The sequence below is a fragment of the Periophthalmus magnuspinnatus genome, chromosome 5 (assembly GCF_009829125.3).
Source record: "Periophthalmus magnuspinnatus isolate fPerMag1 chromosome 5, fPerMag1.2.pri, whole genome shotgun sequence".
NCBI classification, from domain to species: Eukaryota; Metazoa; Chordata; class Actinopteri; order Gobiiformes; family Gobiidae; genus Periophthalmus; species Periophthalmus magnuspinnatus.
The window spans coordinates 2461080-2488103 of NC_047130.1; the positions used below are offsets into that span (position 1 = coordinate 2461080).

Sequence of the window (27024 nt, forward strand, 5' to 3'; positions counted from 1 at the left end):
AGCTATTATAAATACAAATAAGGGCATGCATAAAGTTAAAAAAGATATGCTTAAAAATAAAACAGAGGTAGCTATATACAGCAATTAAAACAACAATGCAAACATGACTTATTGAGGTGACTGGTATTGTAAAGTGTCCAGTGCTTATGTAAATAGAACTCCCCGCTCTCTTGCATAATGACAACAGGAAGTCATTGATGCGGTGGTGTTAAGGGGCATGAGCTGGGACATGGTGAATGCTGTTTCTGCGCTATACCACTGCTGTGCCTCACGTTAGAAACAATGGATTTTCTGCTCAGTGGATGACCTGCATGTCTCTGCATTAAAACCTCTTCGATTGAAATGTGTATGTTACAGTGTGCAAAGTTCTGGCATCATGGAAAGTTTGGTCATGTAATTATTTCAGTTGGTGTGCTTGTACCAGATCTGCACTCAAGTAGAAGTACTGCCACAAATTAGGTGGAAGATTATCCACTTTTTTACGATACTATTTAATTAAAAGTCAAGTCAAAGTAAAGGTTAAAGTGTGACCTTTTACAAATAATAATAGCCATCGCTCTTCCAGCAAATTTGATCTCTGTGTCCAACTACAGAGCGGAGGCACCAGCGAAGAACTGTGGACATGAGGCCTTTTGCTGGTCGGCTGGAGGATGCTAACCACTCTGCCATCATGTTTTAGTGCAGCTAGTATGGAGGTAGTATGCTTTAAGATAATTCCCTTTCTAAGAGTTACCAGTAGCTTAAACATAATTTATAATCACATGAATATTTGTCAGATATTTTGTCAGAATAGATACAAACACTCTGATGAAGTCGACAATAACCTTCAAAATATGTCAAGGTAAAAAAATACATCTCTCACCCAAGTACTGTTTTAATAAAATAACAGTGAAATGCACATGAACATGAGAGACAAGTGTAAATAGATACTGCGGCCTTAACAGATAATTACCTACACCCCCTCATAATGACTTCTCTATGCACACTAGAACATTGTGCTCCTGTTTTATTTATTACTATTTCATTCATAACGGGAACAAAATTGTGGTTAGAGCTGATGAGATTTTGAGCGTTGTGTATGAAAGGTACAAGGGCACAGCCTAATGTGCTGTCAGCTCAGCTTTTCCATTGTTTGGATGAAAGTCTGATATTCATTTCCTCTTCTGGACTCTCCCTTCATGGACTAATTACTCTTTTATGGCCACAGTCAGAATAAGTCATTTATTCTATGTAGATATGCACGGTGTAACCCCACTTTTAGTTACTAACTATTCTAACCTCTGCTGAACTTTATACTTTTATTCAGTTTTTTTTTTTTTTTTTTGTTTGAAATTTGATTTATTCGGTTCACAGTGCACACCTCCAGAAGTATTAACAGTTTGAGAGTACAATTTGTGAGAAATATTGAGGTCTAAAGGATTAGATTTAGCTGGTTTTAGACATGATACCATTCCAGTTTTGCTTAGAATTGCAACCATTCAAATTGTGTTTTAAATTGTGATGTATCTTGCAGCCCTAGTTCACAGATGTCTTGGATATGATGTTTACACTGGTCTTGTTGGAGACAGTGCGCTGGTTGCCTGGTCCCATGCACAGGTGCTAAAGCTCTGATGTGAGACAGCTGAGAGACCATTGTAGTGACAACTCGTCTGCCAGCTGACCACTAAAGATGAGACCCCCTGCTGCTCACACAGCACTGTTTCATGGGTCAGTAACGTTCATATTTGTGAATCATCCTCAATCTGTCCCTTCCATATTGTGTGGGAGTGGTGCACGGAGGTGGAAAGCAGCTCCACGCTGTGTCCTACTTTAGGCACTGACGAGCTGATTGTACAACACCAGGGACAGGACAGACTTTGTGTGGTGTCTCAAAACAACAGACTTACCTTGGCCGTAAGATCCATAACCACCCAACTTCACTGCTCTTCATTGTGCTCATCTTCAGGGGAATTAATAGACTCAAGTTTAATTTGGTTTTGGTATGCAAATGGAAGGTGGATTATACTTATAATAATGTGTTATAGATATCATGTAAACGTCTAAACAAAAACCTTTAAGGTTAAGGTATACTTTAATAATCCGTCATGAGGGAAATTCATTCTCTGCATTTGACCCAACCTACAACCAGAAATAATTAATTTCAGCCCATCCTCCATCTCCACATCTTGAGCTAGGCATTGTCAGAACTACTTAGCTGGAGGATTTTACCTATGCTACATGTCTTGGGTTTTGGGCATGTTGAACTTTAACTTTCTAGCCTCTCAGCCACTGTACCACCAGGTACTTATGACACTTGATCTAGGATAGGGTTTCTCATTCATATTGGCATAATAAATGCATGAACTAAACTGTAAATTGCTTTGTTGAAATGTGCAAATACAAGCACTGACTGCCCATACAAAACATGTATGCAGAAAGGTGCCATCTTTAATGGTGCCCCCCTCTGTCTTTATACCTTAACAACATACAACTAAAGCAGCATTGCAGCAGAATGCGGAGTTGTGGGTTGGCCTGTGACAGCAGAGGGGAACCCTTGCATTCTAAATTTAGTTCTCCAAACACTGCAGCAGCATCAGCCATAATCAATGCACTTTTACGTCACAGAGCAGGCCTACCTCTAACCCATGGAGCAACTGCGCTATATCCTCTGAATGAACTGTCTCCTCTCCCTCTCGCCTGGGGAAATGTTTCCTATTGTACCCATCTATATACTGTGAATGTACACACGCACTCAGCATAACACGGCAAGCAGAGCCTTCATTTTTTACTAAGCACAAAGCAAAATCCATAACACAAGAAATTGCATGTGGTATTGTGCATCTGACAGACATACAGATTTACACACAAATAACTTTTACAAAATAAACCAAACTATTCATTAACCCTGATAAACTGATGCCTTTTTGTTTCAAATTACAATGACAAATATGTACAAATTACCATCAATCAATTCAGAGTTGCAAATTGGAACATTGCTTGTCTGTTGTAGAGCAGGGCGGAGAACAGATTATGTCTGTGTGTTGTAGAATTTTGTAATTCTTAGAAGCAAGTGAAAAAGAATGTGGTCTGCTAATAAGCTTTAGATCACTTACGACTTATGGATTTAGAAACTCCAGAGTACATCTTAACCGTTACATAAATGACCAGACTGTAACTAATCAGATTGAAACAAAATGAGTTCAGCATACAGAGCAATTTATTTTACACAATTACCTCTCATTATAACTTCAATTATAATGATTATAATGATTAATTAAATAGTGTCTTAAAAACATGAAAAACAGAAGTAGTTCATTTTAAACTGTACTCCTATTTTTATTTACCTTAGCCATTATTCATGAGACTAGGGCAAAGTTTTGCCATGACAGTAAAGCCAGCAAAAACTTGCATGCAAACAAGCACTTCCTGATCATTTTACAATAAAATGCTTTATAATCAGATGCAGACAGTACACAGCAGACTTACTTTGACCTCAAGAGCTGCTTATGCAATATATCTTTTTGGGGCTAGATATATTTTGCTCAAATACATAACTCCACATTGCTTCATTTGTATCACATTTTAAAATGATTCTGCCACCTGCCCACAGTGCTAAAACATGCAGTCCCAATCCAACACGTGCCACACACTCCCACGTAGCACGGCCAAACTGTTTCTGCTCGTCTTGGCTATAGATGCTATTTTGGACGTTTTTTTCTTCTTCTTCTTCTTCTTTTTTTTTTTTTTTCCTTTGGGAATGCTCTTAATATTTTACTTAAAAGAAGATGGTGCAAGACAAGTACAACACAATAAAGATGGATAAGTGGTCTCTATTGACGTAAATGTACTGCACATTTATTTACACATTTATTAACTTTATGGAGGCTTCGTTATTTATTTAGTTAGTTGGCTGATGGCTTGTTTAAAATGATACATAACAAATAAGAAACAGCAGTAAATGAAAAAGTCCAGAACCGATAATTGGATATTTGTGGCACATATTGGGTTTTGTGCTGACTCTTGTACTTTAAGAGGAGAGACCACGCACAGCTGCTGTCCAGGACTACTATATATAGTGCTGTAATGAATTGGACACACAGCTGCTGAGAGCAAGAAGACTGAAACATTCAAAGAGAGATTTCACTTGGGCCATTTTAATGCAATTACCCACAGAACACATTTGTTATTGTCCTGAGAACATTTTGAAGCGATGCAAATTAGGACCCAATTTGATTATGTGTTAGTGACACAATTTGTGTGAGAGCAGGGTGTCTCAGCCACAGTGGAATATAAAATCCGACTTTCATTCACTCATTGTAGACAAGTGTACACAAAAGCCGTCTCCAGGCAACCTGTGCTGTTACGTATATGGGCTTCACAACTGTACAGCCGCTCAGACTTTATCTCACTTTAAAAAAAAAAAAAATTATGCAGGATTGTACATTGCAATTGACGAATATGTACATCTGGACAAATGATTTGAGCTCAGAATATATGTAATATATATAATCCTTTTACTGCAATCTTACTTACTCCTGCTTGTTATTGTAGATTTAGTTGTGTTATTAATTACTGTCTGATGTCTATATTATTCTACATATCATTCAATATAACTTAAATCAAATCAAAATACTAAAATACAAATTGATATTATATTCTTTTCCAAAGCTCAAAGTTGTTTTACAATTTCATGCATTATTCATTCACTAAGCTCTTTCGCTCTAGCCACAGCGTCTCGGGGCAGAGTCAAAAGAAACATGACTGCCATACGGTGTCAAATAAATAGTTTCTACAATAATATCAAAGTTACTAATTTGCATAGTTTCAAAACATACATGGCACATTAAAGGTACTGTATGTAACTTTCTGGAGGTTGCACTTCACCTACATGATTCCATTGAAATAATTAAAAGTTAAAACCATAGTTTGTAAGATTAGCCATGGAGGTAGATTAATATTACAGCCAAAGGAACAACATTTTGCAGGTGCAAGTCCACTCAGGGTAAGGACACATGATGTTCTGTTAGTACAGTAAAAACATCCAGAATTATTTTATTTTAGTGCATTGTTGACCAAAGTGTTACATACTGTGGCTTTAATCTAAGTAGACATTACATGTATGTCAAGAGCATTAATTGGCCATGAGAGAGTTTACATTTTGGGACCTTTTTCTTCCTCACTAACACTACAACAAACATAACAGGATAATCAAAAATGTTTTTTAATCTACCTTTGTACAATGCAACCCACCATTACTATAAGTATGCACACAACAAAAGGCTCAAGGTACTTCAACGCATAGGCCTATTATACTACAGTGCTATTGAGTCTACTGGATATACGCACAGATGACACCTCAGTGTATTCATCACCACTCGTGCTGGTTTAAACCACGTGGTGGCCTTTTACCTCACACCAGTACATTCGTCTAAGTATGGCTTTATTTGGGCCTTTTTATAGACACCAGCAGCATCACAACTGGGCCACAGTCCAATTACACGACTAGATCTGGCACCCATTGTGGGCCATTTGGATGTACGTAAGCACCAGATGACACAGGCTGTGCATAAATGGCAAAAAAAGAGAGAGAAATCCTCAAATTATACGTTGTCAGTGTGTAGACCCTCCCTGTCCCACATACAGTAATTAGCACCACACAAAGCTCTGATTCTGACGGGTTCACGCTGCCAGCACCTTCTAATTGAAATGTCAAAAGTCTCCAAGCTTCTCTGCCCCCACTCGGCTCCTGTGCCCGCCTCTTCAGCCCACAGTCTATACAAAGTCTCGCAACAGCATTTATTTCAAACTACCGCACTGGCTCCACCCCCAACCTTCACTTATTTCTGTTTTCTCTCAGTTGAGTTCAGTTTTTATGGCAATAAGAGTTGAGATTTTAGCACCTAAACTGGCAACAAAGTAAAATCTGTGTAGAATCTTTATACATTTGATGTTAGTGAAAGTGGATGCAAGGACATGATACTTTAGGTCCCCATAATGTGGCAGGTTCCAACAGGAAGGGCATCTGGCCTGGTTTGCTGTTTCAGTCCCTTAGCAAAAAGTGGGTAGCCAAATCTGCAATGGGTCCAAACAGTAAAATATCTTTTCCAGATATTGCAACATTTACAGATTCTCTCTGAACACCATTATTTAAAAGTGTGATTTGCAGTGATTTTAGATAAATTTGCAAGTTTAAAAGTATGAAGCAAGCCATAGTTACTTTAGGAGCATAGCTGATCTTCTTTTTCAGTTAAGCGTTCTTTTTTGTTCAGTAAGTACTATGACACTCTCAGTTATCCTGTTACCCTATTGACTGTACTTTCTAGTTGAGTCCAACTCTGTTCATTATGCAAAGAGATCAGATATTGATTTGCTAAAGAGATTACATCCACTATGTTAGCTAATGGATGTCCATTGTCTTTGCTAATCAATGCACCGTTACGCCAGGACAGCAGAGGTACTTTGACAAAACAAGACACGACTGTGAAATGAGAGTGTAATCAGATAGGAGAGTGGCAAAGATCACAGTGTCAGCTCATTTACTTTAGCCCATGTTCATCTAAACCACAGTGATGCTTTCTGTCTGCTGCTGCTTAAGATGTTTATAGTTAAATGCCCAATATCACATTTCACAATCTCCGATGGTGCAGTGTATTTAGTTTTACTTGACTTCACTTTTTTGTGTTTTCTTTAAATGATATTTAAATATTCAAACAATCAGAGCTTATTCTCAAACCTTTTTTACACATTTTCAGTGGTGTACTAGCAATAAACTACGGCAATGTAAAACTAACAAACGTGGATTAAACATTTTTACTGGCTTTTTAGATATTACAAGAAAGTATTAAGTTAAAGATTTTTTTGGTTAAACGTAATCATTACTTTTTTTAACCACTTCAGTCTCACATATTACATGAACATTTTAGTCTCATGAGCAAGTCATATGTTCACGTTAAAACGAGAAACTGATTTTCATTAAAACGTGAAGTCGTTAAAACCAGTAATGATTATGTTTTAACGAGAACATGCTCTCATTTTAAGTTAATACGTTCTCGTAATGACAAAAAGCTAGTAAAAATGTTTAATCCAAATTTGTCAGTTCTACCCTAAGTAATTTTTGACCCACCTTATAATTAAAAACACCCCAAAAGAATAATTAGATTTACACTCTCTGGGGCATAATACTGTGATTACAGGCCACCTGCACCTACAAACCAATGGTAATAATAAATAATAAAAACAAAACATGAGCATTATTAGTGTTAAGCACATAAATCTCACGACTATATTAGGCCGACCTTGTAGTTAATAACATCCTAATAGAAGAAATAGATGCTCAGAGTAGTCATGACCTATGGGTAAGGCGTACAACCAGGTCACCATGATACAGTTACACAAACAGTGCACTTCTCTATGGGCTTCCCTTAATTAGCCCCGGCATCCCCTCCCCCCCAGTGGAAGCGTGGCACTGCTGTTCCAAGGCCATGCCACTGAAGGAGCCTGGCATTAGGGCACACCTCATTGGGTCCACTCCGCCTGACTCAACCCACTCTGTGTACGGACTGACACTCCCATCACAGGCCTTGCTCTTAACGGTGGCTCATTGCTTTGACATGGCTGGGGAGCTCTCTACAACTCCAACCACTACAGTAAAGAAAACAGTGCAAGCTTGTGACTAGAGGCCTACAGGAACTGCTGGTAGAAAGAGAGAAAAAAACAACAACTAATTCATCTTATAACAGAATATATTTGCTGTTACTTGTACACAGATTTTTGCCCGTAAAACTGACTGACTATATCTGCTGTACTACTCAAAGTCTAGTTAGTACTGTCTGCATTTTCTGCTCCACTTTGCGCATTTAAGTAGCTTCGCCTTTGCACTGTGCCCAATACCAGTGTTTCTCAAACTGGGTTATGAATGGATAATAGTGGTACTCAAGCGTATTATCGAGGTCTTGTATTGGTTTGCTTTGTGTCATAGTGTCAATTTCTGTATTTTAGAGTTCACACGTTATAGTAGTAGTAAAAATTAATGGCTGTAAATTGGCTTACATGCTATTCCATCAAATACATAGAGACAAATCTAAAATACTTGTGCGTTTTAAGTTTGAACCATTTCTCCATCCACGATAAAGGCTAGACTTGCGGGAGCAGAGTAAATTTAAAGACAGGGTTAGCTTTCCCGGACAGTATCCACGACTCAATAAGCCTCTGTCCTCTCGGTAATTTTGGTGAATGAGGCGGAGGGGGTCGTCCTGTTCAGAAGGAGACTCGGTGTTCCCAGTTATAGGGTCAGCACATAATGCCCTTGTGCTGGTGAGGAGCACGGAAATCTCTTTTAATTCTGTTTAAGGCTACAGTTGTTTGAACCAGTATTTGTTCTGTCAGGTTTGGCTCCAGTCACATTGTGCTTATGGTTTTGTCCAGATGATTACAAATACGGCCAGTGAGAGCACCTTCACCTACGCTGTGACACGTTGGTTTAGCAGTGACGCATGTGTTTCTTGTGCACTGAATTAAAAGAAAATAGACTCAAAGAACTGTTTTTAATACAGAAATTGCTGTTGTTAAAGATAAATCATGTGTGTAATATGTTGTAGCTATTATAGATATAGATGCACACTGCACAAAATTAAACTAGACTAGACTAGACCAGACCAAACCAGACTCATGCATCTTTTAATTGCACAATAAATAGTTAAGACAGTGCCATAAGGTATTTTATTACTTGATGGTTCAAAGATTTCCTTAAATTCAGGACAAAGTATGACTACATTTTAGAAAGGAAGGGTCGAGTATAGGTTTCTTGGCCTGAAACGTGGAGGTTGATAACAGGTTGTGATAGTGGTTGAGTAAAAACTGGGGTGATTGCTTTAGCTTTATCACTGTGAGGAAAGATAGCAAGTTAAGAGGGACACTCGGGTTAAGCAATAATAGACAAACGTGTGTCATCAACCATGTGTGATCATTTTATCAACTGTAATAAAAACATAAAAATGCTTGTGAACACGTTATATTGCTAACATATCTTTCTTCTTCGCGATGCCTGGCCACTGTGGACAACTGTGCAGCTAGAAGCAGTTGGTTCACTGGGGGTGGGGCTGCAGTTTATCTCTGAAAGTCATTTATGGCATCCCAACAATGTGAGTGCTCAAAATGCTGACCCATGATAAACCATTTTTTGACAAACATTTTGACAAATAAAGCAGAAAATCAATAGATAGGTGAATAATTTAGAGACAAGATGTCCTAGAGCTGGTGCCATGTTTCTCCTGAACAGACTGAGTGTATTGATTCTCTAACAACTGAGAGGACTTGGCCCTTTACATTGGTGGCACATGTGTAACCCTTTTCTCAATTATTGACCTGGATATTTTGTGTTATATTTATACAAAAAGACAAAAAGACAAAAACCATGGTCACAGTTTGCCATGTTAGTTCAGTTTGCTGTTAACGCCTGAATGTTTAACACCAGTTGCTGCCTGGTGCATATTAATAGTCTACATCAGAGGTGCTCAGACTTTTTCAGTATGTGAGCTACTTTTAAAATGATCATGTCTGAAAGATCTACCACCTAATACAAAAATGTTAAACATATATTTGTAAATGTATTATGAATTCTTACATGTACAGTGCATTTTCATGTACCTTGCACAACGTTATGAGATAATACTGCACAACACAATTGAACTTCTTACGTGTTCATAATTACTTGAATGATGATTACTGCTCTGACTTGCACTGAATAGAATCAGTGAGGGATGCATAGTTCGGGCAGTAGCTTCTGACAGCCAGGAGTAAAATTGCATTTTTCGTTTGAAAGCGATAACAGAGCTAATCATGTTGATTACGGTTTTGTCTTTTTTATAGCCATAAAAATCATGTTAAACGAAGTATCACAATTTACAGCATTTTTTCACAGAACTACTTCTATTTTACACATCCATCTGTATTTTTTCTTTTACGCATCGAATAAATGACTAGGAAAATCCCCGCAGCCCCGCGCTCTCATTCGTCACCTTCAAGGGACAACAGAGGCAGATTACCGTAATGATGGTCAAATATTTAGATAGCCCCGTGTCTCCGCTTTGAGACGCCGTTTGAATTTACATGAGAACACGACTGGGCGGAGTTACGCTGCTGGAAAGTCCACAACCGCGAGTCTATCGGCGACGATAGGATCCGGCGCTATAGGGTTAAACTAACTCGCGCTTGTTTATGCGTGTGCAGCGCCCATGATGTGACCTAGGGTCAGGTGTAATCTGACTGGTTGTTCTGTATATTAGTTATGTGACTGGATGGATTGGATCTACCCAAAATGCCTTCGCGATCGACTGGTGGATCGCGATCGACGTAATGAACACCCCTGGTCTACATTTATCAGCTGGGAAAAATAAATATGTTCAGCTCAAATATTTTCAGTATTTAAGTAGGCTATTTGTAAAACTATAACATCAGAACTTGTAACACCAGATAAACCCAGATGTTAACACCAGCTGACCCAAATATAACAAAAATGTGTCTGTTCAGTCTCCACGAGGCCTATGTCAGAATCAACCAGTGAGTGGCTTCTCCTGGTGAATATTATGACCTGCATGCTATAATTTCATTTAGATTCATTACAATCACTTTCTGATCATATACTCATGATTTTCTATCTGTTCCACTTCTCCCTCTCATATTTCACCTCGTCTGTTCTGCCCGTTGTGACCCAGGCTCTAGTCTACATCCCATTTCCACTTGTAGTTGATGGGTCGTCAGTGGAGGTGTGCCTGTGCCAGCTCCACAGTGAGAGACTGGGATCTCCTTTAGCCCCGCCCTCAGCTTCAGAGCGATGCCTCTGGTAAAAGCAGGCAGCGCCTCACCGCGCGCTCACTTCACATCAGAGCGTTAAGCAGTCCACAGCAGTATAACGACACACCTGTTTATCCTGGGACTTTTTGGAGGATACAAAACTACTTCTGCTCACTGGACTCACTTGTATGACTTGTCCTGATGTGGAGGGTCAGGTGTAGTGCGCGCACCGGGGACGCACCGCGAGATGCGCTTTGGATGAGCGGCTCTCGGGACTGTGCGAGACACAGTTGAGCCTGAAAACAAAGACTAAGGTCCAACTCAGGACAGCGTTAGGATGGTGCAAAACGTGATTCTGGTCTTCTTCCGCAGGAGACTGAGCCAACGGCCGGGAGTGGAGGAGCTGGAGAGCCGGAACATCCTCAAGCGTAAGTTCTACTTCAGTGACAGATAATTGGTTGTTTCTGCTCAGTTTGATAACTAAAGTGTTTAAAAGTGGAAAAAACAAAACAAAAAACAGGCACACAAAGGAAACCTTGCCCTAAATAAAACCAAATAGTCTAAAAAACAAAACAAAACTAAATCTAAATTATTAATTATGAATTTGTTCGTATCTGTGATTATTGTGATCCTACAGCCCATAGTCTAGCCTAAATAATTTATTTACCGTGAGTAGACTACAGATTTTGATCAGAAATGCCATATAGTGATCTGATCTGTTTAAAGGGCTGATTTTTTTTCACACAGCATGTGCTCATTATGCATGTTTCATTGTGTAAAAATAACAGAAAATGGATTGTGCATGTGTGACTGAGCCAGAGCATGTGGTGTGTGAGAGGCAACCGGCTGTTGTGTCAGAGCAGAGCATTATGAAAGCAGCTTCCTGTAGAGCTGCACAAGGGACACACCTGTGGAATGGGCTCCGAGCGGCTGTATGTCTTAATTCTGACCCACTGTGACAGCCTCTGACCCCAAACAACTGCACCAACCCTTTCCTCTCTGTGGCTGTCAGACCCGTTGAGTTGAGTGATGTCAAAATACTATTATCTAGGAGTGATTTTGTATTTTAAATCCAAATTCAAATGTATACAGATTGTCAACTTTATTCACAACAATGGAGGGTTGTTGGGCACTAAACTTTAATAGACGTCAGAATAAGGGGCATTTAATTCCACAGTATTTATCATTTGAAAATAAGTAACTTGTGAACTGAGCTGCTCAAGAACATCATGTATGTGTATGTAATATGTGAAGTGGTTAAAACATGTGTCTCACATGAGTCTTGTGTGACTGTAATTTGTTTAAGTCCCGTCATCCTTTGTTTTAACAGAGAGAAATGACCAGAGTGAACAGGAGGAGAGGAGGGAAATCAAACAGCGGCTAAACAGAAAGGTAGGTCACCATGGCCATAAATGTTACCAATTTAATCTAACATTTGGACAGCGCCTTCACAGCCAGACACAACACAACCTTAATACCTGCTTTTACATGCCACTTTGTCTGAACTAATAGACACGTTTGTTTTCTTTAGCTGAACCAGCGGCCCACGGTGGACGAGCTGCGGGACAGAAAGATCCTGATCCGTTTTAGTGACTATGTGGAAGTGGCCAAAGCTCAGGACTATGACAGAAGAGCAGACAAACCCTGGACCAGACTGTCTGCTGCTGACAAGGTACTTGGTCACTAGAAAGGAGGCATTTTCATACTATAAAGATGAACTGGCATGAACATGAAATCACAGTTACATTTAGTGTTTGGCCCTTTTTGAAGTATTATACTACTATAGGTATACAAAAACATTAGCCTATTACATACCCCAATACGTGTTATGAATTAGAATAAACACCATAGTTGGAATGATTTACGCTTGTCTAAAACACATGCTATATAATCTGCCCCTGAACAACAGATTCTTGCTTTCTATGTCCACCTGAGTGACTTAATCCTGACCTAAATGGACTCACCTGTGCTTACACATCATGTTGCTTTGTTCTGCAGGCAGCCATTCGGAAGGAGCTGAATGAGTTCAAGAGTAATGAGATGGAAGTCCATTCTTCGAGCAAGCACCTAACAAGGTCAGTATACACTACATCCTCATTGCTCCTCTCTGCGTCTACTCTGTGTGATCATCAGACTGAGGGGTGCTCAGGGGTGGGACACTGTGACATAGTGCAACACATTATTCACAGGGCTCAAACATAGATGCTTTATTCAGCTACACGCTGGTCCCTTGAGATGCAATATTTGCACTACCTTGCACCACTGTAATGCGTGTCCACAGTACACCTATTTTTAGCTTGTGTTTACGTTTTATTTGTACTGAATATTGAGACTTTGCTTTCTCTGCAGCTTTAACATACTTACATTAAACCGGTTATAAAACTGGAGATTCTCTAAGAATGGCCATAGTTTTGCCTTAAAGTGAAGTGTAATTGAAGTGATGAAAGGCATGTGTTCTCATACTGTTCTGTTGTGTTTCAGGTTCCATCGGCCATAGCAAGGTTTCTTCTGTGAAGAGCTGCTGAATGGTATTGTTAGTGAAGACCTTGCATGGAGTCTTCCAGTGCCCACAGTAGTGGGCTCCTGATATTTGGGTCCAGACACTTGGAGGCTATGTCTCTAGATTCAAAGTGAGCAGTATGGTCGTCCCAGAGAGCTCCACCTTTGCCTTCTCCTTTTACCCTCACGTCAGCTTGTCCAAGGAGCAGCGAGAATCCAGGTCGAGCAATTGCCATAGAGACTTCTTTTGTAAACAGACTCTTTTAGAAGAGATTCTTTTTGATGCCATAATGGGGAAACATGCATGTGACCAACATCCCACTTCAGTATCAGTCGTCACATCCCCCCACTGAGGACTCCAGTTGTGTTTCATATCGACAGTGTACATGTTCTCTAACAAAAACCTCAGTAACAGACAGAATCCCTTTGTAAGCACTATTTATTGTCTGCACAATACAGGTTTTCAATTTGTAACTACCTGTGTTTGTCATGTTTATTCTAACACATTTATATTTGATTTTATGAGTGGTTTCATAAGATGTTATCGATAATCAAACCTTTACTCCACAATATTATTTATTTCTCATTGTGGTCATTGGTCAAGTGTAGGGCACTACAGTTCAGTTAGATTTACCAAACTGAACTGATGAAATTAGGGCAAATACTTGATGGAATTATTATGTGTGCAGTTGCCAAGCAAGGCTGAGTCAGTCATTGTGTGGAGCTTATTAGTTGCGGTGTCACAAATCTCACTAAATATGTTAAGCTGCTACTTCACACATGAATTGTTGTAGGGCATGGAAGCCTAAAAGTGTGTAAGCCACTTTAAATGATTCAATGAAATGTTTATTGTTGTCGATGGAGGTTTGGGTCCTGAGGTAGGTCGTGTGTTTCAGACCTGGCAGCACTGGACAAACAGATGGACTGAGCAACAGGACCACTACTATCTGCTCCAGTGATGGAAGTGTGGCCTGTGGAGCTGCGTGGGAAGGAGGGGACACTCTCCTCAGGGTTATCCCCACTTCCGGTGTCCCCCACATCGGCAACAGAAACTGGGCACACATTGATCATATGGTTCAGATGAAAAAATGTGGCATAAGAAAGTATGCTGTATTTTGTTTAGCATGTCATTTTGAATTTAATTTTTAATCATGTTTGACTCTTAGAGGACAGGTTAAAGATAATTCACAATCTAATTTCCACTTATTAAATTAATGAGCGAGTAGTTATCAGTGCTGACAATATGTGCCAGTCCTATTATTGTAAACTGTACAGCGAACACTTCTACATCTCACTACATGATAACAGAACATGGATCAGAGTAATAATGTTATATAATCAGTGCTAGCGCTCACATGCCCCAAACCTCAGCTCTCTGTATGATATAGGACCTGACAGACGAGCAGCTTATTAAAACCATTGATGTATCTATAGTTTGGCTCCTCTGAAATATGTGCAGTTTCTATGGCTCAAATGTAGTGTATTATGATGTAACACATAATGATCTAGAAGCCCATAAAATGCATTAGTATTTTCTCAGTTGAATCCTCACTTTCCTGGGCAAATGCCACCAACCTAAAATATCAAGTCAGCTCTTAAAAAGGGGCTTATGTAACAAAAACACCAGGAGGACATAATAACCACCCCAAATGAGGCTCCATGCTTCAAGACTATAATTTAACTGCATCTTTGCACTGGATTTGATGACGATGCCAAGACTTCATAGTTAAGTATTGGTGCCATCTAGTGTTGAAAAGCCATACTCTTTTTTGCAATACATTTCATAGCTATATTCAAATTTTCACAGAACTAGTTTATTTTTAGTATATAATCTGGTTGCAGATATAAAAGTAATACAATAGGTTGTGTTCATTGGACACTGGAGAATGTCTAGTTTAAAATTGATCAGGAGGACTTTTGAACTGTAAGACTGTAGATATGTTGAACTAGTTTATGGTTAATACCTCTGTAATTACTGCAATCACTACTCTATACTGCCAATACTAGCACAAAGTCAGATTAAATAAACAAATAGCTTCAGGTGCCATTATTATTACCTAGTATTATAGGCCCCTGTCCTCCATTTGAACATGACATTCTTGAACATTAATGTTACCTATGTAAATAATAGTAGGTGGCTTATGAGTTTTTTCATGGCCAATGCCGAAACTAATTCAGAAAAAAAATCATTTAAATTTACAACAAACTCACCAACAATCCTTTTACCATAAACCCGAGAGCTGTGTAGTCACATTTTGTGCAGTTATGTGTTTGCACTAAAGTGTTCAAATAAAGCTTTGTGCATACTCTTAAGGCAGCTGGTTGGCCAAAAAAACAACAACAAACAAACAGAGATTTAAGGCAGATAGTCAAATATGCTAAAAAGTGCAAATATTGTCCCAATATATCAGTCTGTCTCTTTTAAAAATGTAACCTACTGGTATATAACAAAAAACAAAAATACAACAAAAAATGCAGTGCACTGAGTAAAACTTGTACTGCTACTTGTTTATTTGCCTTGGTCACAACTTCTAGAGGCTGTAGATATCTAGATATATGTTTTAGTTTTTCAATTTATTCTGGACTAGGCCAACTGAAAATATAAACAACATTCCTCATGCACAATTTATATGCCAATTTTCTACATGTGTCAAGGTCCAGAAGCAGTAGGTAAGAGTCTCAGCTGGAGCCAGTTTTGGCCATTGTCCAGAATGTAGCACCATCAGTGTCAGCTGAGAGGATTCACCTCCCGTGACCTTCTGCAGACATGAGCAACAGGTCACATATCCAATCATTTCTGCCAGTGCATATTTAGTTGAACCTGAACCTTTGAGGTATCTTTTTTTTTTTCTTCCAAAAATGAAACAATAAAATCAGTCAAACACACAGTAGCTAGTCCAAAAGACCGACAGGCCTTCTTAGTAAAATAGTGTTCAAATTGATTTGTTATTTTATATTTGGCTCCCTCTAAGGGTCAGCTAAGAAAATGCAGCATGCTGTCCTCACACTCCTTGGGCACAGTCACTTTGTAGCTATGGCATGACAATTTGTAATTCTGCCCGTTGTTATTGTCCCAGTAACTGATTCCATTCACAGCGTAGCAGATGGCAAATTCCAAAATGGCTCCAGGCTCCAGAATAAATGGTGGCACAGGCAATCGAAATCGGAAAATATCAATTCCCGGAGCACTGGCATCCCAATTGCCACCACTCGATACCCAGGATGCTGTAGTATTTGTGTGTGTCCTCCAGTTTGTAAAGGAGTAATGCACTGACACATGTTTTTCAAAGGCTAAGTTGAGGACACAAATTGTCCCCGTAATTCCTTGATCTGAGCAGCTGACAGTTTCAAGGCAAACACATTGACTACACAAACGTCCAATGAAGTCAGGTTGGGATGTGAAATCCTCTGGGAAACATGGCTTAAAATAAGGCAAGGACAGCTCAGACGATCTCCTAAAAGCCATTTCTGAACTCATCAATAGTCTGAACATGACGTGATGTGGGATATGAGGGTGCTCCTGAACTTTGAACACTTTGACCTCTTCTAACTCAAGCCCCAGAGCATCCACAAAACGTACCTGTGAGCTCTTGTGGGAGGTCCTGTCTGAAGGTACAAACGACAGTGACTTGGCCCGTCTCCTCATTATGGGTTTAGCAGGCGGTTCTATGGTTGGCTCAGGTTTGGCCGCTTGAGGTTTGGTTTTGGGTGCTCTGGGAGGTGGAGGCCGTATCTTGACAGGAGCTTTGGCAACAGGCTTAGGGTCATAAATGTTTTTGAGAGATATGGTCTTCTCAACTGCCCTTCCATAATGCCATTTCTGACAGGTGTCGGCCATGTTCACTGCGTACTACAAAAACAACAACAACAACAACAACAACAAACACAACAACAACAAACAATTACTGTTTATATCAATTTCTCTATAGGAAAAAAGTCAACTATAAATTCATTACTGATTTGATAAAATTGATCCATTATAGACTAAATGCACCAAACTGTAAAATGTACAAATTTAATACAAAGCTACCATAATACACTACCCTAAAATAATCAAGAGGGATTAACTGTTTGCAAACCATATATCATGCATAGATAAAAAATATTTAAAAAGAAGGCAGATAAGTTGCACACTCCCTAACAAAAGGCAACTGACCTTGCTCCCTTTTAGCAGTGTGGCAGCTAACAGCTCAAGCAGACACCTAAAAGCAGAGGACTGACTGTTTTCTCCACGGCACTCAGCCTTTGACATATAACATGAGACACTGACTGGGCACGGCTGCGTCAACTGAATATTTATAGCAGGTACATGATCTCACTGTTCAGAGCGACCCCTATGGCCCATGCCTCTTCATCATCACTGGCATGAACGGGCAATGGATATATTTTAAACCTGATTTAAATGTATAATCATTAGAACTAGGAATGCATTGATCCATCTTTTCAGTTCTGATCCAGATATTGAAACTTTGGCTTTTGGTATCTGTCGATACCCAATATTAAACCAATACTAGCCTTGGAAGTGAAAAAGGCTTTTTTTTTTTTCATCAAAACAGTTAACATATTACAAAATTAATCAAATTGTGTTTTATTGAGCAATTAACAGCTTTGTATGAATAAAAGTTCAAACATTATGAAATGTTCTATGTGAGCATCAGCCAGTAAATAGTCCTATTACATCCAGTAAAAGGCCCAACCATGATATAGGCTGAACTGATATCATGGAACCGATCTAGCTAATTTTCCTGAATTTGTGCCGATATTTGATATTAGTATCTCTATCAGTACCTCAGTCCCTAATTAGCACAAATATGTAGGAACAAATGTTATAATGCTGTATAATGACAATGCTTTTTTTTAAATTACTTTTTTAACAAAGAGATGAAAAGACTGGTGGACTATAATTGTTTCTAAATAAAGTGTCAGTGTCGAAAGAAATTGCCCAGCCTCAATGAACTATCTGTTGTTTGAAGCAGCAGCAGGTCAACCCCACAATGACATGTCACACTGACAGACTGAAGGCCAGAGTGAGACAACAGAGTGGTACAGAAGTCTAAACTTACACTACAGCAGTAGTGTTCAGTAGTATAAGTCCTGGTCTGATGGAAGAGAAACACAAGCTACATGTCCCTCACACAGAGCCGTCGTGTCAGATCTGCCTTCAGGTGATGCCTTCATGGCTCCTGGCTGGACTGGGAATGGTGACCACTGGGATAATGTTGGACCAAGTACAGGTCAGTGACATCAGGCCTAAAAGTTAAAAGAAATTTCATTTTGAAAATTAAAAAAAGTATGCTCATTACCTAAAGGCATTAATAACAAATACATTACAGCTTATAATATCAATTCAGCTCTGACTTTGAGAGTTCTGAATATTGTACGCTGTGTGACAGATAAAAGGGTCTTGATGACCTGCATGTGCTGATGAAAAGACAGTGAAAAATAGGACCATTGGAAAAAGTTAATCAGAACAGAAAAATACATTAGATGGTACTATATCTCTGTATGTTTAATACTGAAAATAGCAAAGCAAAATTCCCTATATAACATGTAGAAAAATGTTGTGTTCTTGTACAGTGTTAACTTTTAGTGGAGAAGTATTGGCATTAAGTAAAAAAAAAAAAAAAAAAAAAAAGTAGATAAAAAAAAACCATTTACGTGGTAATTCCACCTTGCTGTTGAAAGCCGTGTTGCAGTAGATTACATAAAGCGTCACAAGGGGGGGCTGCGGAGAACAGAGCCTGGTCCAAAACATGTCTCAAGGACATGTTTCAGCTGAGTCATTCTGTTTGTGAAAAGGAGGTGGATGCAAAGTTGTCACTTGTCTTTGCACTATATAATCACTACCATTAAAAAGGCATTTAAAGTTTGTGAATACAACATATGTATAATATGTTGTATGGTACATAAAATCACCAATGATGAAGAGTACAATGCAGCTGTAAGTGGATTTAGAGCACAGTGTGTGTGTGACAGGTGCATCACCTGCTGCTCTCAGTGCGTCACACCGGTCGAGTGTAGAGCGAGGGCTGAGGAGAGAGTGCAGACAGGCGGAGCTACAGAGAACAGCAGTCCCCTGTAGACATCACCTGTTTATCCTCAGACATCACTGCACCGTCACTGTCTACACTCACCTCTGCCTGGAGTTACAGGGAAGTCCTCAATGTCACCCTAGAGCTGCAGAACGGCGTAGACTCTTCATCTTTGTTTACTACTCTGGACATCAGGCTTCAGAATGAAGAAAAGGATCCACGGCGCCACAATCAACAGCATGCATCAGAGTAGTGAAGACCAGGACCCACAGCTGTGCAGGGACAAGGAGGACACAGAAGAGAGGAATCAGCATCGCAGAGCAGAGAAATTACTGGCATTTTGGACAACACTGTCCCATCGGACTTGGGACTGGCTTAAGCCCCGAGACAGACCGAGCTTCCAGCGCTCAGTGTCAGCTCTCAGGCTGCTTAAGAGCGAGGCGTGATGAGATAGACTGTGCCTGATGTGCTTGTTTGTGTTTTTTTGTGTGTCTGTATGTATGTATGTGTGTGTGTGTAAATGTATAGATCTGTCAGCATGAGAGCTCCAGGATAGTCTGCAATCAAGGACCTGTGTATGTGTGCTTCCATAGAGTCTATAGGACAGCTGGGTCAATTTTGAAACCTAAAAAAATCTGCCAGTGTAATTTTGTCTAAGAAGGAAAAACCTAATCAACTTAAAACGTAAAAACAGATCCAAACTTTTTCACTCGCCCACACATCAGATGGAGTGTGTAGTAAACTTGTTGTTGCCTCCTTTGACTGGAGATGGATTAATATAGTCATCGTGGTGGCAATCCATCTTTGGCTGGAGCTACATTTTAAAGACAAGAAGCTGCGAGGTGTCAGATGTGAAGTGACACAACTGCCCCGAGGTCCACTACCTGAGAGCACATGGACCATTGCCATTCAGATCCCCCTGCTCTTCTCAGTGTCTGGACTAAACATGGTAGCAGCTCGTATCGTCATGAACACAGTGCAAGTATGGATTAGTTAAGAAGTAAATGCGCATGTGGTGTACAAGACTTAGATTATAATCACAGTATACCTTTTATAATTGTTCTTCAGAAAATCATACATCTTGTGCATGCTGCGCTTTCTATAATGTGGGCCAGAATGTGGGGAACACAAAAAAAGAGCAACACTGGGAGAAAATACTGTTTTTTCCCTCTAAAATAAATTATACTTAATGTATTTTACTCTACATGGGTAAGTCTAACTGCTGCCTAGATCTTTGGAAAATGTTTAATAAGCATCTGTGATTAATTGACAGAATATTTGATGCATATTATTTAAAATGTGTTGTGTGTTTCAGCACTGGGATGTGTTCACGGACATCTCAGAGGTTTTTATTTTGGTGCCAGCTATGGTGGGACTGAAGGGTAATCTGGAAATGACACTGGCATCCAGACTGTCGACAGCAGTAAGTGAACACTCCTCCACCCTGTACACACTACACACAGAAATACAGATGTAGTTTTCATCTAGTTTTAGTCAGAAAATATCCTGCTAATTTCCAGGATAAGTTTAGTCAACCAGAAAATGTTAATTGCGATAAATTGGATTGTTTTGCTTCATGGGACACACAAAGAAATGCTCCTTGTAGATGAAAAGTTTGATTAAGTTGTGGTTTTGGGGTTCCAAGATTGGACAGTGGAACCTTTATGTAGTCTCCACTTGGTCCTGTCATTCAATTATGTTTCTTTTTTATTTCGCAAAAAAAGTATCAGCCCTTTTAATCAACAAAAAACATCTACATTTAGTCACAGATTTGGTCTACAAAAATATATGCTACTTTTGTCATAGCTATGTCCTTATGATAACTTTTATACTAGTTTTCATTTAGTTTTAGTCATTAAAAATTGATGAAAACTATGGTAAGTTATTTTAGTCAACAGATTTAACACTGCTTCATACTGTAGTTCAAATGTCGTCCACAAATAAATAAATGCATCATAAAAATGTGAATTCCTGATGCAGTTGACATTCTTAGGCCAACACAGGGCAGATGGATGACCCGCAGCAGCAGTGGACTATGATGATCTGTAATCTCGCTCTTATTCAGGTGACTTGCACAACACTCCCAAGCATTACTGTTAATAACTATGTATTATTGTAATTTTGTGTGTCTGTTTTTCTCTCTGCAAGGCTGTAAAATAAACACATTTGATTTTAACTGCCTTGATAACAGGTTTATTATGATCTTCTTTACCAACAGTTTGTGTGCGCTTCCTTCAAACAGTCATTTCCCTCCTCGACAGATGTTCAAATGTCTATTTCATCTCCAAAATACATTTTCAGCTGCCTCATATTTCATTTTGTCTCTCTGACAAAGCATGGTCGTGTCTTTCATGTACTTACATGATCTGTCATTAACAGAATATCCCCCCCGGCAGGTGCAGGCAACAGTAGTGGGTTTCCTGGCTGCAGTTGTGGCTATAGGTCTGGGGGCTCTGACTGGAGGGAGAGTGACAGCTGTGGAGATAGCAGTACTTTGTGCCAGCAGTGTCACCACAGCCTTCATCTCTGCCTTATCTCTAGGTAAGTTTGTTTTAACTTCTGAAAGAAAAAAAAAAGTTAAAATGGGTAGTTTTTGTTGAACTGCTAAAACATAATAACCTACTTGAACAATGTATAACTTATCATTGATACATTACATACTTGTTATTACATATACTTTGCTCTGATCAGGACTTGTGATGGTGGCTGTCATCATTGGCTCTAGAAAAATGGGTATAAATCCAGACAATGTGGCTACGCCTATAGCAGCCAGTTTGGGAGACCTGATCACACTGTCAGTGCTGGCTGGAGTCAGCAGTCTCTTCTACTGTCACCGAGGTTAGAAACACTAAACCACTAGGTATGTGTACTGTTCCTTGAGATCCCTTTAATTCTGAGGGCAAATACAAAATTGAATAGAGAGGTCAAGGCTGATGCAAGGCCTCACTAGTGAACAAAGTCTGAGTAGTTATGACTAGATGTTTTCTTGTTATTCCACCAGAGCTAGATCATTTGAGTGGTTTCCCTGTGCGTTTCTTCACTATTTATTAGGAACATTCAAACACAGCAACTACAGTTAATCTGAGTTGGAAGTACATGTTGTCCTACATAAACTGTAATTGTCATGAGCGCCACTAGATGGCAGTGGAAAAGGCGTGCAGGCCTTTGACAAAGACGTGCATCAAGTTTTACCTGGTAATTCGTAGCCTTTAGATATAACGCGACAGTTAGGTTTTTTGTGTCTTCTCTTGTCCAGACATGTGGTCCCTGTTCGTGTTGGTGTGCGCCTTCTTCCTGGCGCTGCTCCCAGGGTGGGTCGTTATCGCGCGCCGCTCTCGGCCCATCAGAGAGGTGCTCCGGTCCGGATGGCTGCCTGTTATTTTGGCCATGTCTGTGAGCAGGTGAGCATCTGACGTCACCCCGAGGCCAGGTTTTATTGCACTCGCATGAAAAGCACGTGTGGCACGTGTGCTTTCTGTTTACAGTGTTGGGGGGCTCATACTGGACAAAACCGTGAGCGACCCCAGCTTTGAAGGCATGGCCGTGTTCACTCCAGTCATCAACGGTGAGGAACGTCATCAAGACAAGCACAGCCTGGAGGCAGTCTCATACACACATGTCCTGGAGTCAATCTCATACACACATGTCCTGGAGTCAGTCCCATACACACATGTCCTGGAGACAGTCCCATACACACATGTCCTGGAGACAGTCCCATACACACATGTCATGGAGACAGTCCCATACACACATGTCCTGGAGACAGTCCCATACACACATATCCTGGAGTCAGTCCCATACACACATATCCTGGAGTCAGTCCCATACACACATGTCCTGGAGACAGTCCCATACACACATGTCCTGGAGACAGTCCCATCCACACATGTCCTGGAGTCAGTCCCATACACACATGTCCTGGAAACAGTCCCATACACACATGTCCTGGAGGCAGACCCATACACACATGTCCTGGAGGCAGTCCCATACACACATGTCCTGGAGGCAGTCCCATACACACATGTCCTGGAGGCAGTCCCATACACACATGTCCTGGAGGCAGTCCCATACACACATGTCCTGGAGGCAGTCCCATACACACATGTCCTGGAGGCAGTCCCATACACACATGTCCTGGAGGCAGTCCCATACACACATGTCCTGGAGGCAGTCCCATACACACATATCCTGGAGGCAGTCCCATACACACATGTCCTGGAGGCAGTCCCATACACACATGTCCTGGAGGCAGTCCCATACACACATGTCCTGGAGGCAGTCCCATACACACATGTCCTGGAGGCAGTCCCATACACACATATCCTGGAGACAGTCTCATACACACATACCAGCGCATATTGAAACGCGAGCCTACGTTAGTGTCTCAGTATTCATATTAGAACCAAGAACCTGTTTATATTCATGTGTTAGCCTATACAATATGCCAAATCATATCACAATTTTCTAGAGCCTCATCTTTCTATACTATTACGGAACATCTCATGGTTAATTCCACCTGTCACTCACTCAAAACATGTAAAGAGCTGCATTCAAAAGAAATCAGGGCAGCAAAATAACCCAAAGACCCATACGGACGCAAACTTCTAAGGAAAGCCACCCTCATCACAGAAGACTGGATCACTCTTTCACTCGGCTGCTGTCAGACAGACAATACAGAGCCATTCAATCATCCCACTACAATAACTAAGTAGCAACAAGTAGCTTAGTACTGTAGTAGTACATCTGATTTTATATATCTGGAGTGAATATGATGCCTGAATAAGTCGTGCTGAAGTCAAATTTCTGTTTTAGCTTGGAACAGACAAATAAAGTTCTAATCTATTCTATTCAAAGATATCACAAAGCGTATATTTCCACAGGGATCAGATCAGGATACAGTGTTTACCATAATATCATGCAATGTGTCTCAATGAGTTCTATGAGTCTACTATTTTATTAAGTAACATTATGTTGTGAGTTTGTTGGCACAATTCCCAGAGGTCTGTGCTATTCCTGCCTCTTCATCCCAGAAAAAGCTGAATGTGATATTTGGCACGCCTTACTTGTACTTCAGTTAACAAATATTCACTGATAAACTTCTGTGTGTCCCAGCAAGCTCACAGCAGCAGTCTTTACAAGCCTGATCTGAATGTCAACTTGTCCCTCAGTGCCTCCACACTCTTCCAGCTACCGGAAGTGCATTTGCATTCCCATTCACTGGTCCTCTGTGTGTTCAAATGATGCATGTGCAGCTTTGTTGTGCTCCCAATGTAATCAGCCTGCAGAGACAACCACACAAAGAAACTGGCTGTGAAACTGTGAAAGAGGCTTTTCTTTCTTTTCCTAGGAATTGTTCAGCATCACTATGTGTCTGTGTGTACAGGAGTAGGAGGGAATCTAGTAGCCATCCAGGCAAGCAGGATGTCAACGTACCTGCACTACTGGAGCACTCCTGGAGAATTGCCCCCCAAAATGAGAGTGACCTACCCTAGCCTCCATGCCACCTTTTGCTGCGAAGGTAATGCACAGAATTCTACAGTAGATTGTGCTAGAAAAATGTTATAATTATTATGTTGATTAAAGGAACTGTATGTAGCCTGTGCATGTTTAAAAAAGAAAGATACTACAATCACAACTGACCCTGGATTGGGTTGCCAGAGCGTTAAACTGCATATAGAGGGCTCATTTTCTCATTCTCAGTAGTACAGGCCAAGTCAGAACCTCCAGAATTTACCCAATAAACTGCAGAGTCTACACTAGCACTGATCAATGATTGGCAGCAGGTCCTAGGATTTTGATCATGTGAGACTCATTCTGCTTTCTCATTGGATAATCATTTTGAGAGCTAAAACACCAACATTACAAACATAAACAACTCCATGACCAATGTAGGGACGGTTTCAATTGTTTTTGCAGATGACCACCGTCTCTACATTGAACCACTCCTGGCTGAATGAAGGAATCCACCGTCTCATTGCCATCATGAACACTGTTTTTGTAACTAAGAATAAATCAGCATTATAATTATCAGTAAACGCTTTATTTGAATTAAACATGTCTACTGGGTACCTGGAGACAGAGTAAGGTTAAATCAAAATCATACATACCGTGCCTTTAAATGACTTATGTTCAGTTGCGTACCCTTTCTCTGACGCAGTTCAAAAAAGTATCTGGACATTACATACATCACTCAGTACCTCATAGTTACTACACTGTGGTATTTGTATTGGTTCTTTTCTAATTTTTCACCTTATGTTCTTAACCAAGATGTCAACTCCAGATCTGCCAGAGTTTTGCTTCTGCTTGTTGTGCCTGGTCACATGCTCTTCCTCTACACCATCTACCTCCTACAGGGCGGCCATACTGCCTTGACCCTTACCTTCATCAGCTTCTACTTGTCTGCAGCACTACTACAGGTTATATGCTATCACAGTACAGTAAAATGCATATTATAATGTTGCTAAAGCAGTCTTCTTATTCACATTTCAGGTTGTCATCTTGTTGTACATCGCATCAGTGATGGTGCGGTGGCTTTGGAGAAGAGGCCTGGACCCTGATAACTTTTGCATTCCATATCTGACATCGCTGGGTGACTTGTTGGGGACAAGTTTCCTGGCTCTGACTTTTAGATTCCTAGTGATAGCTGCTCCAACTGGGAATGGAGAATAGTCTGGAAGTTGATTTAATACGCCATGGAAGTGGTGTCCTGAAAAGATGCCCAGAGAGAAAGAAGGAACAACAACAAACAAACGACAAATATTTTAAATATATTAAAAGAAATTTAGAGAAACATTGTGGCCATACTTGCTAAATAAGTGTGAGTAGAATATACACTAATATTCAGGGTGCTGTGTCAGTTATCCAGATATAGTCCAGTACAGCACAGTACATCAAGTACACCCAACAAATTCAGATCCGTAAGCCCAGATGGATTAGTATAGTATGATAAAGGTAGAATAAGCAGCATCCATTATATTGTTGTTCTTTTACTATACCTTATAAATGTTATGTCAACATATTCACAACATAATTTATCAGAAAGAGTTACTTCCTGCAAAAGACCAGCTTGTTCATACACATCTGCTGAAGATGAGTCATCAATTGTAAATGTCTTCAATGTTGAACAGCTATTATTGTGTTTTAGCAATAAAATAAAACAGTGTCTGTTTATTAGTGATAGGTAATGCTGCAGTGAGTGAGCTTACCAAGTGCTTTTTGTTTACTCGTGGCTTCAAAATGATGTTATTGTGTTTGCTATTATGTGTCTTGTGCTGCACACTGTTAAATCAGGTTGTTTAATGTACATGTCACATGCCAGTATTTTTCGGAGGCCTTTCAATTGTTGGGTATGCACTTTTAGAAATATGTACTTTTATTGTTGACATGTCAAACCTTACTACACCAGTTCAAATAAGCATGTGTGGACTTTGTAAATGAGTTGTAATTGCAAAAAGTGAAATAGTAATATTAATATAAAATGTCTCCTTTTATTGAGATTCTTCTGAATTCTGTAAGGGGAATAACTATGGGTCTTAGGAAGGGCACAAATGGAAAGTTGAAGTCAGTGCAGACAAGGGGAATATAGACATACCAGTTGAGGTCAACAGTACACGATTATGGTGATTATTGCCTGAGTAGCAGGCTACTAAGAACTGGGACAACACACAGGCATTGTACAGCCATTATCACACCCACAATGTACTTATTGAAAGACATGAGAGTT

General features: G+C 40.0%; 3 protein-coding genes across 5 annotated transcripts in view; 2 read left to right on the top strand and 1 right to left on the bottom strand.

Moving 5' to 3' along the window:
* Positions 1-13742, top strand: part of phactr3b (phosphatase and actin regulator 3b) — a 31711-nt gene extending 17969 nt beyond the window's left edge. Inside the window, exons 9-13 of one of the 2 annotated variants that reach the window (XM_033967129.2) lie at positions 11143-11198; positions 12101-12162; positions 12302-12442; positions 12769-12845; positions 13252-13742. In XM_033967129.2, coding sequence (XP_033823020.1) covers positions 11143-11198; positions 12101-12162; positions 12302-12442; positions 12769-12845; positions 13252-13267 — 352 coding nt within the window. In that variant the 3' untranslated portion in view covers positions 13268-13742. The remainder of the gene's footprint in view (positions 1-11142; positions 11199-12100; positions 12163-12301; positions 12443-12768; positions 12846-13251) is intronic. The other variant, XM_055221943.1, reaches the window with a different exon arrangement.
* Positions 13743-16173: 2431 nt separating this feature from the next.
* ppp1r3db (protein phosphatase 1, regulatory subunit 3Db) lies at positions 16174-17534 on the bottom strand. The gene is made up of 2 exons (XM_033966318.2): positions 17426-17534; positions 16174-17119 (listed from the first exon to the last, which is right to left on the bottom strand). Exons 1-2 carry the CDS (start codon positions 17519-17521, stop codon positions 16244-16246), a joined length of 972 nt encoding a protein of 323 aa, XP_033822209.2. The 5' UTR covers positions 17522-17534; the 3' UTR covers positions 16174-16243.
* An 806-nt stretch (positions 17535-18340) lies between these two features.
* LOC117370782 (solute carrier family 41 member 1-like) lies at positions 18341-26799 on the top strand. Of its 2 annotated transcripts, none has more exons than XM_033966315.2 (10): positions 18341-18503; positions 20617-20724; positions 21295-21366; positions 21698-21842; positions 21993-22139; positions 22558-22702; positions 22787-22866; positions 24685-24819; positions 25569-25717; positions 25791-26789. In XM_033966315.2, the coding sequence occupies exons 1-10, from the start codon at positions 18372-18374 to the stop codon at positions 25968-25970; spliced, it is 1293 nt and encodes a 430-aa protein (XP_033822206.2). In that variant the 5' UTR covers positions 18341-18371; the 3' UTR covers positions 25971-26789. The 2 variants fall into 2 exon arrangements, with proteins under 2 accessions (XP_033822206.2, XP_033822207.1); XM_033966316.2 differs by lacking the exon at positions 18341-18503 and adding an exon at positions 19239-20283 and having other exon boundaries at positions 25791-26799.
* Positions 26800-27024: the final 225 nt, after the last annotated feature.